The sequence below is a fragment of the Toxoplasma gondii genome, chromosome VIIb, assembly GCF_000006565.2.
Source record: "Toxoplasma gondii ME49 chromosome VIIb, whole genome shotgun sequence".
Classification (NCBI taxonomy): Eukaryota; Apicomplexa; class Conoidasida; order Eucoccidiorida; family Sarcocystidae; genus Toxoplasma; species Toxoplasma gondii.
In genome coordinates this window covers 4,897,997-4,915,545 of record NC_031475.1, presented here as the reverse complement: position 1 = coordinate 4,915,545, position 17,549 = coordinate 4,897,997, and the positions used below count along the sequence as shown (strand labels likewise).

At 52.3% G+C, this 17,549-nt stretch overlaps 3 protein-coding genes across 3 annotated transcripts; 1 reads left to right on the top strand and 2 right to left on the bottom strand.

Moving 5' to 3' along the window:
* Positions 1 to 4,143: 4,143 nt before the first annotated feature.
* TGME49_255310 (zinc finger (CCCH type) motif-containing protein) lies at positions 4,144 to 6,777 on the bottom strand (the record flags this gene model as incomplete). Its single annotated transcript, XM_002364818.1, has 1 exon — positions 4,144 to 6,777. The coding sequence occupies one exon, from the start codon at positions 6,775 to 6,777 to the stop codon at positions 4,144 to 4,146; it is 2,634 nt and encodes an 877-aa protein (XP_002364859.1).
* Positions 6,778 to 11,265: 4,488 nt separating this feature from the next.
* Positions 11,266 to 14,045, top strand: TGME49_255320 (mRNA turnover 4 (MRT4) family protein). The gene is made up of 5 exons (XM_002364819.2): positions 11,266 to 11,631; positions 12,261 to 12,483; positions 12,870 to 12,950; positions 13,468 to 13,548; positions 13,834 to 14,045. The coding sequence occupies exons 1-5, from the start codon at positions 11,423 to 11,425 to the stop codon at positions 13,924 to 13,926; spliced, it is 687 nt and encodes a 228-aa protein (XP_002364860.1). The 5' UTR covers positions 11,266 to 11,422; the 3' UTR covers positions 13,927 to 14,045.
* Positions 14,046 to 14,718: 673 nt separating this feature from the next.
* TGME49_255330 (hypothetical protein) lies at positions 14,719 to 17,239 on the bottom strand. Its single transcript, XM_002364820.2, has 2 exons — positions 16,001 to 17,239; positions 14,719 to 15,342 (listed from the first exon to the last, which is right to left on the bottom strand). Exons 1-2 carry the CDS (start codon positions 16,760 to 16,762, stop codon positions 15,121 to 15,123), a joined length of 984 nt encoding a protein of 327 aa, XP_002364861.2. The 5' UTR covers positions 16,763 to 17,239; the 3' UTR covers positions 14,719 to 15,120.
* Between the last annotated feature and the right edge of the window lie 310 nt (positions 17,240 to 17,549).

Genomic DNA, 17,549 nt, shown 5'->3' with positions numbered 1-17,549 from the left:
AGGCTTCTGTGCTCTCGGTACTGAACACCATCCGAGGGACAGTCCAAGTAGTTTAAGGCTTCTGATGTATTCATTTGTCGCTAGTTAACTTTGCACCGCATTCTAACAGACTTTCGGTGGCAGGAACCAGCTTTAGGTGACGGGGCACGGGCCACCTGTGAGAGTGAATCGAGTGCTGTTGTGCAGACTGTTTCAACTTTTTTGTGAGTTCTTGCACTGTGTGTGTGCGCGTTATTCGTGTGTATTTTTTGAAACCACATTTACCTCTTTTGTGTACCGCATCTACCAGTTCTTTTTGGTGGCACTTTGGCTTCCACACTGCCGTGGGAAAGCGCCGAAGGTAGGGCCAAGTGAAGTGCCCGGGCACCGTGGTCCCTGCTTCTGTACAATCGTTGAGCAAACTCGATAATGTTACCCACGACGGCACATATTACTGCAAAACCTCTTCCCCGGAAAAGTGAGACTGCATGTTTGCATTTACTGAAATGGCTGCCTGCCCCAAAGCCAACATAGCTGCCACAGAAACACGCCGACAAAGCGACAATGTACTTCTTTTTGTCACCGATGTTCAACACCTGTCACGCACCCTTACAACTGTTCTGCCATGCTTTCATGGAGAGATCTGTGTACAGTTTGAAGCATGCAGATCCGGGAAATTCTAAGGTGGTTTGGGCAAGAGAGAGTTCGCGATAAGTGTTTGCACTGCGTCACGATGTAAACGAGTCTCACGCAGGGTTTCGTGCGAGAAAACACTTTGATTGGCAAGCGATCTGCAGAACGTTTGCCATCACACTAGTCAATACTCCTAAAAGATGCCAGGAAGAGCCTGGATTGTTATGCAGCACGGTGCCACCAGTTCTTTAAGGACTTTCTCTTACCCAAGAGTGGACGCTGGTGGGACCTGGCCAAACTCAGTGCCGTTGTCCCTCGTCGTCTCAGGACACCAGCGCCTCGAGCATCCAAATCCAAGGGACGTGCAAGTCTTAAGAAAACAGAACAATTGTTGCATTGGTATCTGGTATGCTTCGGAGGAATACCCGAACTCCGCTGTTGACTGTCTAGTGATTGTAGATCTGTGATGGCGATGGACACCATGGACTATGTTTCACTGGCCTTCAAATAGGTCATCGCCTTAAAGTGAAAAGTGTATCCCATCGAGGAGCGCTCGAGACAGTTATAGTATCGTCACCAGAAGTATGTGAAAACTGACGGTAGACGAGTTCGTATTGTACGCTTGCTCTTCCCTCCACGTTATGGTGAACATTAACGGAAGATGCTTCACGTAGGACCTCAATTTGGCGTCTCGTCTACAGGGCCTGTGCGGCAATTCCTGTTCAGAATAACATATTCGTAATCGGTTTTCGACAGAAAACCACCAGGTTTCCCCACTAATGGCTGCTCTTTGCGGATGTCCTCACCGCTGCACTGTTTTCTGGCACGGACTTCCAGGAGTCAACAGGTTGTCTGTCTATGTTGGAAGTGCCGCGGCCCCTTGGCTGGTGCAAAACAGGCAAGCCCGACGGGCACACAGAAGACGGTGGCAGCGTGCCAGCATGTGTATCACGCAACTGCACCAGAAATCTTTGTTTAAAGCTTGCAGAGAAGTTTGATGTATCTTTGAAAGTTTCAAAAACGGAAGCGCTTAGACAAGTCATCACCCAGGGCACAAAGGCCAAAGACCAGCTAACTCAAAATACAACCCCAGCAGCCTGCGAGAGGCGTTCACAAGCCCGGAGTCTGCCCAACATAACCCCTCACAGTCGTTAGGAGTGGAGAGAAACGACGTGGCACCTGGACCGACTCCGTGTATTTCCACAACTTTCCCTGGTTCACGACACAGACCCTGAGGACTGGGTACCACTCAAAAAAGCAGTGTGGCACAAAGAAACAGCCGAAACGAGTCGGCTTCAGTCCGAACCCCCTTTAAACATTACATATGAAACAAAGATATCTCCCAAAAGCACGAAACCAAAATTGTTCCGCCGCGGAAAAAGCGGTACGTAGCTCTCACTTGAGAACTCTACAAATGGAAATTCCCGTGACCACGTGGCTCTGCGACAGCGCTCACGTGTTCCGCCAATCCGTCCCACAGCTCCGGGGCACAAAAAAACAAGCGTCCACGCCAGAACCTTAAGGTTCCAGTCTGCTCCTTTAACGCTAATCGACGCTTCAAGAACAATCACGAGGCTTCCAAAAGGAATGCATCTGCGAAAAAAACCAGACAACCTACCGAATGTGCCCCGAAGGCTTGCGGGCACGACACAGAACCTCCGGGCAACGGAAAAATCCGGACGCGTCGATGCAGTTGAATATATAAACGCTTTAAATCCCATCTGCATCTCTGGTGCGATCTGGTTCGCTCGTCCGCTGTTGCCACATCCCAGGCAGAAAAGGGTGCAGTTTCGTCAACCGCGCAAAGCTCAGCAACTTGCTGAACGACCACCGACGAACAGCGTTAATCGATCACGAAGAAACAAAGACGAAGAGACAAGAGCACGTGAGAGGAAAATGTGGTAGACTCGCGGGGTGTGCGCGAAGGTACACCTTCATCATTTACCCTGAACGCAGCGGGATTGGACGAATACGCAGCGCCTAAATACAACGAATTAAAATACCGCGGGCGTTTGCCTGGGAAACACTTCTTATTCCACTAGATTCGCTTTGCCGTGAAGCATAGGCGAAGCGACCTTCGGCGATCTGTAATTCCTCCAGTACTATCTCGACGCAGGACACACAAAACAAATCGGCCCTGCCACCAAATCGTGTCTCGCCATGCAATATTAATGCACACTCAGCTTCCCACGCACACCAGACAGTTGTGTGCTTAGCGAAATGGCATTGATAGTTCCCTTTGCGGCGAACTAAGCTTACAGGCACTCTGCGTCGGATTTACAGAGCCCGTCACGGAGCCCGCCTTGGGAATGCCTGCTTTTGTGGGACACAGCGGAAAAAAGATCGCCTGAGAGACCAGAGAGTGCCAGACTTGGCAACTGTGTCCGAACTCAAAGGTGAGACGGCGTCAAGAAAATTTATGACCAGAGCGAGAGGCCACGCCAAACCGAAACCACCTTCTCCAGGAACGACACACAACGGATATCAAGTACAGCTCCAGGTGGACGGTTGTGCGTCGATGTACTTGGGATAATACCACAAATCCTCCCAGAGAGTGTCCACACTGGGTCATCAAACTTAGAGTGAATTTGCGACGTAAGTAACTAAAGAAACATGCCGCTCAGTTGCCAGCTAAATTGCCACAACCTTAACACTCTCCTGAGCGAACCGAGAAGGCATAACGATAATCGTTCCAGAAAGCGTCATCCGCTGGCATCTTTGTCCTAAGCGTCAGGACACCGAACCCCCCCGGCCGCGCTCACCCGTCAGAACACACGGCATCTCATCTCGTCCGATCACTTGTACCAAACTCGAACACAGCCACGCGTAACACCAAAATCGCGGGGTCCATATCATCAACGCATTCTATAGCTCCTTCAAAGCGAAATACTAGGTGTGTCGCAACTTCTTGGAAACTTGCAGATGTTGTTTCAGTGCAAGATGTGCGAGGCTTGCAGTCCAACCAGCATCCGCGCAGCATTCACTTTTCCATTCTTGCCTTTCCAATCACCTGCATTCTAGCTCGGCCTTCTTGGAAACACTCCGCGAGGCACCCAACCGCGTCACAAACATGCTCTTTTCTACTGACTCTCCACCGACAGCGTGCAACCCAAGAGCGTTATCACACTCCCTTGGACGCACAGCTAGCAGCAAGACACAGCTCCCGCTTCACCGGAGCGCTCTTCACAGATCCATCACTCGATCGTGAACGCTTGCTCTGCGGCGACGGCCGTCCTCAATCGCCCACTTGAAAAATGTGTTCACAAATATTGAAAGCATAAGCGAAGGAAAATTCAGAAAGTGTTGGCACAAGCCACCTCACATACCACAGCTCCTTCACTGTTACTCGACTCTGAGCAGGACGTACGGGGAACCATCTGTTTGGATGTGTTCGTGGCACTCCGTGTATGCCAGAAACAAGTTTGGCCTCGCTGTTCTGCTTCCAGCTAATCCCTCGAGTTCGAAAGGTGCACGCTTGCATCGATCACGGCTTGCACCTCCACATGTCTTCCTTCGTCGAGATAATCCACATCACGTCGAGGCTGTTGCCCGCTCTTGCGGAGGTTTCCTTGCTTCCCCGACAGTCGCACCTGCGCCTGAACTGCAAGTGTTTACCGGCAGCAGCGGCGTGCTAAGAAGGAAGTCTGCCAGATGTCCTGCTTCCGCTTCGTCGATGCGTTCGTCCGCGGAGACTGCAGGGTCGGACGAGGTTTCGGTCCCCGTCCGTCCTCCCAGAGACCAGAGGCCCGCCACGCCCTGAAAGCCTGCGGCCATCACGTCGAAGCAGCCGCGGACGGGATGCTGTGTGCCCTCTGCACTGGTCACATCGCTGCCTCCACCATTTCTACTCGTCCCGAGACTTGTGCTGTAATTGCTCGTGTAGCTTCGGTTGCTGTTGCTGGGACTGCAACAAGCTTGGGTTCGGAGGCCACTCTCGGGCGCTGTCAGGGCCGTGCCTGTCGAGCACTTCGAACTGTCTTCCCAGACGCCTCCAGACACCAGCACCGGGGCGCAGAGGCCCGACACGCGCTCTTCTCTCTCTCTTCCTTGCTGTGTGCGGGGGCTATTTTCGCATCCGACAGCCACCCCGTTTCCAGAGACAACAGAGTAGCCTGCGGCCTGCACGGTGTCCGATGGAGAGACACTCCGCATGAGACGCGCCTGTGGCAAGTACGACTCCCGGCCCGAGCAAGCGACGACTCCGCCGCTGCTGCTGGTCGGTGGCAGCCCGAAGGAGCCGCAGCCGATCCGTCCGCAATTGTCTGTCGATGAAGAGAGGCTCGTGGGAGACGACAGAGTCCCCGTGCCTACCTGCGAGCTGCAAGCCGCGCTGTCGCACCGCTTGGAACCGGGCGCGACAAAGTCTGGCAGGAGGCCCACACTCGGGCTCTCCAAGGCGCTATCGCCGCCAGAGACAGACACGTTCGCTCGCGTGTGGGGGCCACTTTGACTGTATTCAGTTGATCGAGAGTCCCGAAAACCTTCTGCAGTCTCCCGCTTGTCCGCTCCGAGAAGCTCACTTAACGCGGTGCCTGCCTGAAAAACGTCCGTCACCCCAGTGTCTACGCTGGAGTCGCAGAGCGACCTCGCCGACACATGCGGGTCCAGCAGCCGGCTATTCCCACCGCTTCCCGTCCCGTGAGATTCGCTGCTTGCAGGTGCGGGAGCGTCATCTAGTAGAGCCCACAAGTGGTCAAATGGATCACTGTTCCCCGGGTAGAACTCGCCGTTCGAACACCTGCTTTTCGCATTTTCCTCCCTCTGCTGCAGTTCGTACAGCAGACTGTGGTCAGCATCGCGCTGGCCGCCAACCTCAGACAGCTCCGGAAAATCGTCCCCTGTCGAGACGACCCCAGCCAGCAGCGAAGAACCCGGAGGTGACCAGCCAGCGGCGCCCATCGAGAAGCTCCCCGGAGGGGCGAGCGGCAGGCCGACAGGCTGTTGAGACCACAGCCAGGTGTCAGAGAGCAGAGAGTCGCCGGTCGTCTTTTGATCGCGAAGCACTTTGTCCAAGGTAGGTGGAAAACTGTCGTTCTGTGGGTTCGTCGGCAGCGACGAAGGCGTTCTGGTGCCCGGAAGATGTCGAGGACGGCCTACCGAAAGGTCGGGCGCATTGAGAGACTCATGGGGCCCGCATGTGTTCTGCGTCAGTGGCGGCTGAGGCGGCGGCGAGGCGCGTTCGACAAGAGATCCGCCTCCGAGTCTATGTCGACCGTAGCTCTCCACACCCCTGGGCGAGGGACGAATGACTCCACTCGCAGGCGTTGACCCTTCGCTGTTCCCGCCGAAAGCGTAAAGCGGAGGCGCAGCCCCGTCTCGGGGAACAGCCTCTACCCTGGGACAAGAGAAAGGAGAGGCCTCTTCCTTGCTTGCGAGTTGCGGGTCGTGAGCAGCATCGGCACTCATGCCTCCAGGTGTGCAAAACCGTGGAGAGCCCGCCGGCACGGCGCCTTGCGAGAGGTGAGGAAGGGGAATGCGGTCATCTGCGGAGAGGCCCTGGGTCAGCTGGAGTGTGCTGTTGTGAGGTGAGGACAGGCTGTGCGACGAGGCCAGGCTTTCTGCATGCGGCCCCGGTACAGACGTCCCTTGAGGATAGAGAGGGAGCCCGCGATGTGAGGTGGCAGAGACAGACCCCGGGAAAGGGTGACGAGGGAGGTCTGCGGGACTTAGCTGAGGCTGCTGGTTGGGGTGTTGGGAGGAGACCGAGAAGTTTGATGGCTGCCTAGGACCTGAAGAAGAGCACACCTTGTGTGGCGGCTGCTGAGAGGCGCCACTGCCATCCAAAGGGCCGCCTCGTGCGGGAGGCTGTGGGCTCGTCTCTGACCACTCATTGAGGAGCGGTGGAAGGTTTTTGATGGCTGGATCCAGTTGGCTCACATCGTGGGCCATCGGGCATCTGGCGCCCTTGGGGCAGTGGGCATCCCGGAAATAGTAGTTGCACAACCGAAGGGCTTTGCCCGACCCCCGAAGTTCGAGATGCGAGTGGGCGTACGTACACGGCTGCCGGTCACACGTACCAAAGTAGATCCAGTTGTAGCACATGCGCGTTTTGAAGAAGGCCGGGAACGGGCGAATGTCCTTCTCCCCGTGTGCCCAGGAACACTTGTGGCCCCGCTTACAAGTGCCCTTCAAATAAAATTTACACAAGTTCGTCTTGTACAGCATCTTCGGACTTTATCAAAGAAGGCGGCGAGGGGTGCCGAGAGTCTTTTGCGTTGTGGAACGAAGCATCGGGGGGAAGGTGGGAGTATGCCTGGATTTGAGGCAAGTGCCTGCCGTTGCTAGGACGGCGATAGCCAAGAGACCGTGAGACAAAAATGTGCAAGGTTAAGGTGATGGCGCGTTCCCTCAGAGAATGAAGGTGACCAAAACTACCGTGTCTTTACAACCCACATCGTCTCTGTAACGACAAAAACACTAGTACGGGACCACGAACGTGACGAACTCGCCGGCGCGTCCAAGCGGTGGACTGTTGCTGACCGCAATGTTCGGAGAACCTCCCAGTTCGCCGTAAAGATCAAGCGCTGAGAACGTGAAGACCGGAACAACTACGTGGTGAATAACGTCAAGACGCTTCGATGAGAGCAGCTTCGTTGCGGCTGAGGGAGTTCCTTCGCGCTCGGAGTAGCCAGAACGGGACAGGCGGCAGATGGCCTGCGACTCGCGTGTAAAAATGGCAAGTGAACTTGAAATAAAACGACTCTTCTCAGAAATAAATGGCCCAGGAAAACCGCCACTGCGTATTTTCGATGCATACAATGCACAAATACTTCTTAACAAACTGGAATTCGTCTGGGTCGACGATTGTGTGGGGCCAGCTGGCTCTGTTGGGGGAGGGGTAGTCGAGGAAACGCAGGTTGCGGGGTTTGCCTGGCAGCAATGGCGGCCGCCATATACAATTGACACTTGAAAAGAACAAGCGATACAGAAAAAATCGAAGAGGTTCAAAATATCCAGCGATGAGCCTCAACTCGAAAGATGTCCCGCGCAGGACTGCTCCCAGCAACACCACAGCTCCTTCTGTGCGGGGCTGTGAAGGCTCTCTGCCTGTCGCGCGACACGAAATGTCTCCAATCTTCAGCGCGAAAAATGTCTCTTCCTGTCACACGCACAAGTGCAGTCTGTTGTCCTTGTAGCTCCTCTTACAAATAGGGCAACAAAGTGGAGCGATCAGAAGTCTCCTTTTCAACACCGTTTCTTACCCGTAACGGCGTACTTGAGGAGAAGGACGAAGAGCATACTTACGAACGGTGGGCGGCTGTGACAATTACGTAACGGGGGCAAGCCCTACAGAAAAACGAGATTCTCTCTCGTAGGCAACAGTACTGTTCATCGCTGGAGGAAGGCTTTGTGTCACCTGAGAATGTGTTGTGTCTCGTGGCTGAGATGAAGGTGGGCGGCGGCAGAAAGGCCGCCTCCCAACGCAGGTCACACAGAAACTCGACGCCGAGCTGTGACTGAAGAACAGAACGCAGAGCCGATGGCTATCCACTCGCTGTTCGGTGCAGCGGAGCAATTTCATTCTGCGGTTGGATCTGGGTCGAAGAAGCGCCGTATTTTGCTTCACTACGAAGAGACACAACAGCGGAAATCAAGGCAACTTCCAGCGGGCCAATCGCTCCGCCCCAGTCCTCCGAACCTCCATGAGGTGAAACGCGGTTCTCCCTGCTCGCATGGTGGGGCTTTTGAGCGCTGGAGAAGTAAACGTGGCAACTGTCGTATGGTAGTTCCCAGAAAACCCTGCAGATCTGTCTCAAGTCAAGAACATAGTTTGGCGGCCACAGCGGTCCAGAAATGCTTGTGGCCGTGGCTATTTAGGAGCACCTCGCCAAACCCCCGATAAGACAGTTTTGTTTAACCACGCTTTCAGAGATATCGTCGCAGCTCAGGAGCAATTCTGACATTTTCACCAGGAGCGAGGCAGCCGATTTTGGGCGACCGGAGCTGCGACAGTACACAGGTTACTTCTCCGATGTAAGAAAATGGAAAACGTCTTCGTAGTTCGATATTATGTGATATGTACACGAGGATGAACAGCACGTTGCAATGACCCCGCGGGAGCCACCATTCTGCATCACACACACGTGCCGGGGACGAACAACTGACCCGCGTCTCCAATCATATTGGCTATCTACGATCAGTTCTCACTGCGCGCTTGCTACTGTTGTGAATGTGTGTGGATGAGGTGCTGCCGAGGCCGTCTACAGTTACAGCTATAAAAACATACCCCCTGTAGCGAAACAGAACTTGGATCCGTTAAACAAAGGCATTCGCAACCTCAACCAGTTGTCAAACGCGTAGCATTAAATTCCAGGGAAAAGTATGAGGAGCCCCTAATTCTTGAAGATACCGGTTACAGCTTTTGCAATGACTTCATCGGCGGATTTCACCCAGGATGAAGTTGTAGCGGTGACACCAAAGTGGCGCATCTAACACCTGGTGGCCCCGAGTAAAATAATATGATTTCGGCGCGTTTGATCCTGTAACTTGCAAGACGGTGGTAGTCCCATCCCTTTGGAAATCTGTCTCCGATGACCACGTGCTTTTAGCGAACACTCCCACGAAGCTCACGGCCCGGTTTGAACTAGTTCAGATTGACTGTCGAGCCCGCTTGCCTTCTACACACTTGTGTTGTTGTTTAGCGCCAATCACCATGCACGTACGTTAAAAGTATCCCCCAAAGTATGAACACCTACGTTGCGGCAGAGGCAAGCTATTTCGTGCCAAGAGTACGGAAGGTCACCACGCACTCCATGGCTGGTGACCTTGGACATTTGTCAATTCCTGGTCAACCATGGTTCCGCGACCCGTGAAAACCACATCAAAGCCTTTTTCCCTCCGTGCTTCCTGCCTGGATAGTCGCTCCGATTGTATCAAAGACGCCGAAGAAGCATGAATACTATAGTTTCCATCTTCCGTTACTTACGATGTTTTGGTGTTTCGATGCTATCCGCACCGTGAGGAATGAAGTTACCTGTGAATTCTATCGTGACGAATGCTTCCTGTATTGTCTTCGCTACTAATTAAGCACTGTGCGACACCCCTATGACATTCCACACATTGAGATCGCAGTCGTTCAGTGTTTGCTGCCACTTGTATGAGTAAACGATAACGTATACGCGTCCGGAACATAGTGTGGACCTTTTCTCGAATGGCTAGTCATCAGCGGCGCACACATTCGTATGGCTTGAAGTAGCACAAGGTCCCTGCCTTACACGAATCCGCGCTTTTATACCACCATTCCCTGAGGACCAGACACCAAAATGCAGTGCAGTGAGTTTTCGTTTTCGATGTCAAACTCGTGGAAAAGAAGCTCGCTAGTCGGGTACAACCAGTTGTTTTCCTCGCCTAAGCGTTCTGTGCGTCCACCGCAAAAAAACCATCCCTGCAAGCCTGCGCAGTCTACTTGCCATATATTGCGCTGCATCGCAGACAACTGGACGAGCGAGAAAAAAAGAGCCACGCTTGCAGAAAATTACAGCTGTTCGTGATTGGTTTTGAGGTCGGGGATGCTGCAAAAACACTGAAGACCGGTCCACGAAGGTCCCAGTTACACTCCGTTGTTGAAATGAGTAAAGATCCCCGAAGAAAAGAGTGATGTTTGGGCCCGAGAGACAGAGTAGAAACACAATCTGGAGGTCAAGTCGTCGACTAATCCTACGTAAGCGTACTTCAGTACTAAAAATTAAGGACAACAACAGGCTGGAGTGCTTGCAGTGGAAGCACCGCTGTGACTTTCGCGGCACACTTCCAACACTTGCGAGATTTTCCTCTGCAAACGCATCTATTTGCTCTTAGGAAAAAACATCTAATCGTAAAGTAGAAATTACAACCAATCTTACTGCCTGCAAAAACAGTACGTCGAGGTGGACGAATGTTTTTAGACAACCAGCATGCGTATGACGAAAGGAGAGAGGTTCCCAGCTGTCCTGTCGGCCTGCATGCATGCATGGCCCCACATCTGATTGAGGGCATCGGGAGCCAAGTTTTCGGACTTCCGCCCGAAAAAAAATCGCCACTGGGTTAAATCATTAATTTCCAAGCGCCTCCTGAATCTCTTAGAGGGACAGGGTTGTGGACTCCACTGCTGCGAGAATTGGTGAGAGGCGGGAGGCCAATCCTTTGGTCGTAGCTGCGTTGTCTCTCAACTTCGAGACGTGCGGGCTAGAGATATTCAGATTCCAGTCTCTGTTTTTCCATTGACCAGCTTTTCTTTCCTACTTCTTCAGATTTCTCACAAAAGGGTGAATCGTTCGCTTTGAGGTGTCTACGCGGTTCTATAGTTCCGTATGGTCCGCCAACTCGGCTCGTAAATGAGACTCCGCTGTGGAAAAGCTGCATCGTTGTCCTGAGTAACGACGATACGTCCCATACCTACTGAATTTCTTTCTTCATCTGACAGAAGTCTTGTCGTGTTGCCTCTCTGTCATACAAACACTCAGGTTCCAAAAGTCTAAACTGGACAACGCAGGGCGAATTCCACTCCGGTTCACTTGTTGTTCGTTGATCACCGTTTCCCAGTGTTTGGAGGAATAAAGAAATCTCACATTGCGCCGTCACATTCTTGGCTTGGGTTCTTATTCTGACGATATTTAACTGGAGATCCTGCTGAGGTGTCGATGCGGCTTGAGAGACGCACACTCGAAGCCGCCAGTTCCAAGGGTACGCATGTATAGGCGCTTCCCCGTACCGCACTTTCTCGGGTTTCTCAGAACAAAAGCTCTTTGCAAAAAAGTGCACCAGTTCCGCGGTCGCCGCCGTGTTTCCGGCCTTCTCCAGGATTTTTTTATCACCCTTGTTGGGCGCAAAGATGCCGGTCTCAAAGCGAAGCAAGGTGGTTTCTTTGACGAAAGTGAAGAAGCAGAAGTGCGGGGGACGGGGCAGGGAGGTAAAGGAGCAGTGGATGGACACCATCAGAAGCGTCTGTGAAGAGGAGAACCAGCATGTTTACCTTGTCGAGTTCGTGAACCAGAGAAATTCTCTGCTGAAGCTCGTCCGGGATCTCATAAAGCCAGGCAGGTGAGCAACAGCGAAAGCGAAGAACCTCCAGTGCAGCATCTCTTTGACTCATGCACAATCACTGTCTTCTCATTTGTTTCACGTACAGTCTTGTGAAGTACTGACGCCAGACGAACTCTCCTGCCATTGCTTGGGTTCTCCGTTTCCTCGCTGCACCCACCGCGAGTGCGACGTTCTCAGTGGGGCTGGGGTCCGTTCTACGTCGCTGCAGCTCTGCCTCAGGAACTCGTCTCTCAAAAGAATTGATCCAGCGACGAAACGTTTTTCGGCACTCGGGGTCTGTAAGGTTTTCTCCCCGTCGTGTCCAGCTCACTAGAAAGCCGAGAAGCTGTTCTCCACAAGCAATCTAACCTAAATTCCAGTGCCTGCGGCGACCCGCCCTAGAGTGGTTGCACCGACGGATGGAAGTTAGTTTCCTTTTTCTGAGTAGGTTGTCCTGGGATGCGAGTTGCCGACGAATTCTTTTATATTGCACCCACTGTGACAACAGTGCCCCGTGGACAGACAGCTGAACGCTACACGTTCACATGGCCAGGGCCTGTCGCGACAACCTGTGGAGAACTGAGGGGGCAGCGCAGTTACGTTTGAGACAAATGGACGCTCGACTTTACGGTGCGTCACTTCTTCAGAGTTTTTTATGGCAAAAACAAGGTCATCCAGCGGGCGCTTGGCACCACTTCCACATCCGAGTGCCTCCCGAATATTCACAAGCTCTCCAAGAAGTTGACAGGACACCGGGCTCTGCTGGTGTGCGAGCACTCGTCCGAAAAGTTGCAGACGCTGCTGAGCAAGGTTCAGGCGAAAGAATTTGCGAGGGCTGGATTTGTCGCCACCGAGAGTATACAGCTGAAGGTGAGTCTGTCGATCCGTGCATGCGGCACACATCGGCATGCAACGTGCTAGTGAGGTACTAACGCACCAGAAACGCATATTCAAACCGGTCATTTCACTCTTCGCAGTGGCTGTTGACCTGGCGGGTGACGCCGAAGATACGACTTCTGAGAGCGAGAGAGGCTTTTTTCTATGGTGAGTCCACTGTCTTGCAGGCAGCGAGTCTCTGTGTGTCTGAGTGCTGAAGCGTCTCATGGGTGTTACATTGTCTCTCTACAGCCTATGCGGTGCTGCCAGCTGCGAAGCACTCTGGAGATCGGTGGGGGCAAGGGGTCCTTTGTTTTCGAGCAGCACTGAAGATTGAATGGCTCTGATGTTACGAGTCTTGCGTGTTCTCTTCGGTGCAGGAAGGGTTCGACGCCCTTGCGCAATTTCCTCACTCGCTAGAGCAGCGCTTTCGGTCTCTGGGTCTTCCCACGCTTCTCAAGGTAAGACGAACTTGGGCACCCGTCGCATGTCGTGGTTTGGGGGTCATCCGTTTTTTCCTTACGTGCTCCGGCTGCGGGACTCTTTTGTTGAGTGAATAGACTTCATCCGAGGGGCGAAACGTCAACTGGAATCTGCAGAGCCCAGGTGACACTAAACCGGCAGTGTTGGATTTCAATATGTTCTTTCCACAATCCCTTTCGCAGCGGCTGTGAGGCACATCCTACGACATGAGTTTGTTTCTTGTTCTTGGTTTAAGCGGCACATGTGTATGTAGTACCGTTATCGCTCCTATAAACCTGTGAAAACGCGTACCCATTTAGACAGGGGGGGGCACAGTCAGAGTCTATGGAGGTTTTACCACCGTACTTTGCTAGGGGCTGCAACTTCTCGTACATCTATGCTGGGTGCTTAGTGACACCGAGGTGCGCTGTCAAGAAAGTCCTGAATCCTCTACCGTGGGAGCGCGAATTGATGCATTCTGGCTGATACGTGACTTAATGATATCCCTGTTTTTAGGACGGTAAAATTCTTCTTATGGGTGACTACACCGTCTGCACAAAAGGAGAGCCTGTGACTCCCGAACAGGCGCAAGTCCTCGTAAGTTTTGCTCCCGTTCCTTTTGTGGCACTGCCCTCCGTAGTCTCGGCGACACAATTGACGTATGACAAACAAGTAGAGGAAATCTCTAGAGGGTCGCGTGTCGCGAGGCTTGTCTCCAGACGGGGCTGGCAGATTCTATGTAGTACCAACAGCTCAGTCCCGCTCCTGAAATGATAAACTGGAAATTTTAGTACAGATAAAACAAGGCGCCATAGCACAACTTTTTTTCCTTGCAGGTGATGTGCTTTTCGCTTCTACTATCTGCGTCTCGTTTCCCCTCAGAAACACCTGGGCGTCAAGATGGCTGAGTTTCACATCAAGCTTCTCGCCGAATGGCACAAGGGGCGCTACCGCACAGTGGACGACACCATCTGAAATATATTTCTTCCTCTTGTTAACAAAATATGACTTGCTTCCATCTTCTCTGGTTGTCTGAAACTTCTTATCGTTTTTCTGGCTCAAACGGTCTTGTCGCCACAAATCGTATTCGTTTTAACCTAGCGGCGGTGGGGTTTTCTCTCCTCAACCTCCCCTGTCCGTTGTTCAGTTGCCGCCTTCTGAGCTTGCACTGCGATGTTCTCTACGGCAGGCTAGTTGGTACAATTCAGGCGGTCAGACTGTCCTGTTTCTCTGTCCTTGGCACCAGAAAAGTGGTGGGGAAGACGCACTATGGTAGGAGGTTCCATGTAGCTCCAGAATGCCGCACGACCAAGACAAATAGTGAAAAAGACGAACGTTCACTTTCTTTAGACTGCACGTGGTTCGCAGTGTGGGAACGACTGCGCAGTGTACGTTTGCTACACAGCGCTTCACTCCTTTCAAATGGAATGAATGAATCCGCATACGCACATACTGTTGTTGCTAGCAAAAATAGTGGCGTGTTATCCCAACCAGAGACTGATGGAGTTACTGCAATTGTTTCCAGTATATGAAGATGCTTGGTAATGGCTAGCGTCTTTGCTTCGTTTCCTGTTGCGAAGTTCGCTTGATGTACATCCCATAGATACACACTAAAAAATCTTGCTGTCAATACATGGGGGCGACCGCAACGGATAAATCGAAAAAGTCAAGCGGGGTGGTGGATCCGGAACAGAGTCGGTGACTAGGCTAGCTTAGCGGGTTCCCTCTACGGAGTTGGTAAAAACGTACTGAAAAAGTAATTTTATCCTAGCACGAGCACTGGACTCTCTTTATTACCTGAATTTTACATATCACGTCTAAAGGGAAACTGAATTGAATGCACGTATTCAGTTGAGCGGCTCCTAGGTAAGCTGCGCACCTGCCTTCCTCGACACTCTCTTTCCCTGCCATCAAACTCCTGATTCCACTAGAGTCTTGGCACGCGAGATCCTCAGATTCCGCTTGTCCGACAATTTAATTTGCACACTCCAAGAATAGTGCATAGTGCCGCAGGAGGTGCGATTGTAATCTGGGCGACCGCAAGGTTGCTGGTGCGATTTATTACACCAGGCGTATCCCTTGGTTTTAAAAAGCTCGGAATGAACCACCGCGCACCAAACGCCTGGTTCTGACCTGCGGACAACTCCAATTACGACAATCTCTAGTTTTTCACTTCGGCTGCAGGGTAGGCGCTGCAAGAGATGTCCGCGCGCTGGTGGTCGTGTACGAGAGTTGAACAGCCCTGCCGAAACCTCGAAGACGGCGGCCAAGTGGAAGCGGGACTCTGCTGCGCACAATCGAGGAGGCCACCTGGTCCTCAACACACGGCGGGGGGACGCTAGATAGTTCCGTGCATGCGAGCAGGCCTGTTTTGCAGTGGTCCTCGGAACACTGAAGGAAAGCACAGAGTCAAAAAAATACGACTGTTATAGGATCGCCCCGAATACGCAGTATTTCCACTTCAGCTGCAAAGGTCTCACAGGTGAAGGGAGAAAAACCAGGAAGCAAGCGCAAGCACCACTAAACAAGAACGTCAAATAGACAACTGCGAATCTCTAGTCCTTCTTTGCATGTCTTCGGCTCGTCACAAACCTGGTGCCATACAGGCGGGCCATAAAGAATGAAGTCACATTGACCCTGTAGGCACTCCAGAAGGGAGAAGTTGCTTGTGAAGGCGAAGGGAGTTCGAGCGACGTTCCAAGATCACCAGTCATCGACGTACGGAATTACAGTGACATACACAAATACTTTCACGTAGATACATGGACGGCTTCAACTGTCATAACTGCCTGCAACTACAGGCACAAGGGTACAAGTGGTGTCGACACACAATTTACATATATACATATATATATATATATATATATATATATATCACAAACATGTATATGTAGGCGCGATGTGTGCTTGGTTCTCCTACGAGAAGTAGAGGCGCGGGACCGACCGTCACGAAACGGTGCATTCTCGCGTAAGGTTTTTCTGTTTGATAAATCGCATCCCGCGAAAGCCGCAAAGGCGTGCCTTCGCGAACTGCAAGGTGGAGACGAACCTGAAGGCAGCGTTCTGCGCAGCTGTCGAGCATGCACACACCCCTGCAGTTTGCCGCAGTGCACGCTACACTTTTGGCAAAGCAACGCATGCACCCAGTGGTAAGATGGTAGCCAAGTTGTACTCCCAGTTCGTGCTGCACACATGCGGTCGTTCTTTCCTCGTTGCCGAATGCTCGGCGCCCGCAAGAGAAAAGAATTTCGTAGAATAGCGTGGAGGGGTGCCGAGAAGTAACGCTCGAGTCCCCACTCGGCTCCTCAAGCTGCTGTGGCAGCGAAGAAAGAAAATTGCCAGTAATAATGTGTTGGTCCGTTGGCGAAAGGCAGCCCTCAGCATCTTTCCTGATGCCTCTGTGTCGGGCTTCGTCAAGGCTGTTCCGTGCTTCAGTGACCTCGTTCGGGAACTGTGAGTTCGCCTGCGCAGCTGCTGCCAAAGCTAAGTCTTCGCTATGTGGCAGATTCACAGTGCCCGGTAACACGCTGCTGTCCAAAGAATCTGAACCCCCGCGCGAGAAAAAAATTACGGTTCTCTTGCGGAGCATTGGCGGTTGTTCTGCCACAGAGATACCTGCCTCGTTCGTGCCCCAGAGCAAAAATTCTGCCGGGAGTAATTTCCTGGATTCTTCGCGGTGTCCTGAGACGTTTGCTGCTTCGTGAAAATCGGACGCGGCTCCACTGCTAACCAGAAACTGCGCTGACGCTGTAAGGAGAACCACGGCCCCAACGCCGAGTCCGAGGGTTGACAGCTTTCCACTGTTTCTCATTGTTCCTTGAACTAGGGCAAAGAGAAGAATAAACGCAGTGAGAATGCTGCAAACAGGTCACTTGTTCTATGCACTAAAAACGTAGGACGCGAAACAACGTGCGAGACCTCCTTGCTGACATCCTAGCAGCAAAGAAAGGGGAAAACTGGCTTCTACCGAAGAAATTGAGAAAACGGGTTCATGTCACTCCTCCGCAGATTCCAATTTCACCAGTGAACCGGAGAAGCGTAGAACATTGCAGTCCCATGAAACCAACATACACACAGGCGACGAACTCTTCTGTTTTCCCATAAACCGCATGAACCTGAGGACGGTGGATTCTTTGCATGTGCCACCGTGTCTCTGTCTCCGGGAACAATGCCAACGAAATACGGTTGACCACTCGCCTGGCCTTTCAGCAAGTTTGGTTTCCGCGTTCCTCACGGGAAAGATAGCTTTAGAGCACACTATGGAAAAATAATCCAAAGAATAACAGTTAATGAAAACGGCGGGAAACCCGGGGAACTTATCTGGTGTGTAAAGCTGCTGCTGCTGCTGCCGCTCCCACAAAAAAAAATCACTGCGTCACAGTGTGTACTCGCCGAACAAGGGTGAGTATTCTGGCGAACCTACACTGGGACTCGGAATTCTTTTTATCTGACAATGAAAACACAAAACGGTGAACTTCCTACTCGCGACACTGCAGCATTCTTAAGGGATGCGGAATTTAACAGCGTTTGCTGCTGTCAACATGTTTCCGTCTCTAAGCCATCGACTCAGCACACTGTGAACGGGAAACGATGTAGAT

Bases quoted from the DNA above. Each gene is read 5' to 3' on its own strand.
- TGME49_255320 (XM_002364819.2), top strand. From the start codon at position 11,423: ATGCCGGTCTCAAAGCGAAGCAAGGTGGTTTCTTTGACGAAAGTGAAG. The intron at 12,951-13,467 runs GTAAGACGAACT...CCCTGTTTTTAG, and splicing joins GTCTTCCCACGCTTCTCAAG to GACGGTAAAATTCTTCTTAT. The intron at 13,549-13,833 runs GTAAGTTTTGCT...GTTTCCCCTCAG, and splicing joins CCGAACAGGCGCAAGTCCTC to AAACACCTGGGCGTCAAGAT.
- TGME49_255330 (XM_002364820.2), bottom strand. From the start codon at position 16,762: ATGAGAAACAGTGGAAAGCTGTCAACCCTCGGACTCGGCGTTGGGGCC. The intron at 15,343-16,000 runs GTTCGTCTCCAC...GCTTTCCTTCAG, and splicing joins GCGCAGAACGCTGCCTTCAG to TGTTCCGAGGACCACTGCAA.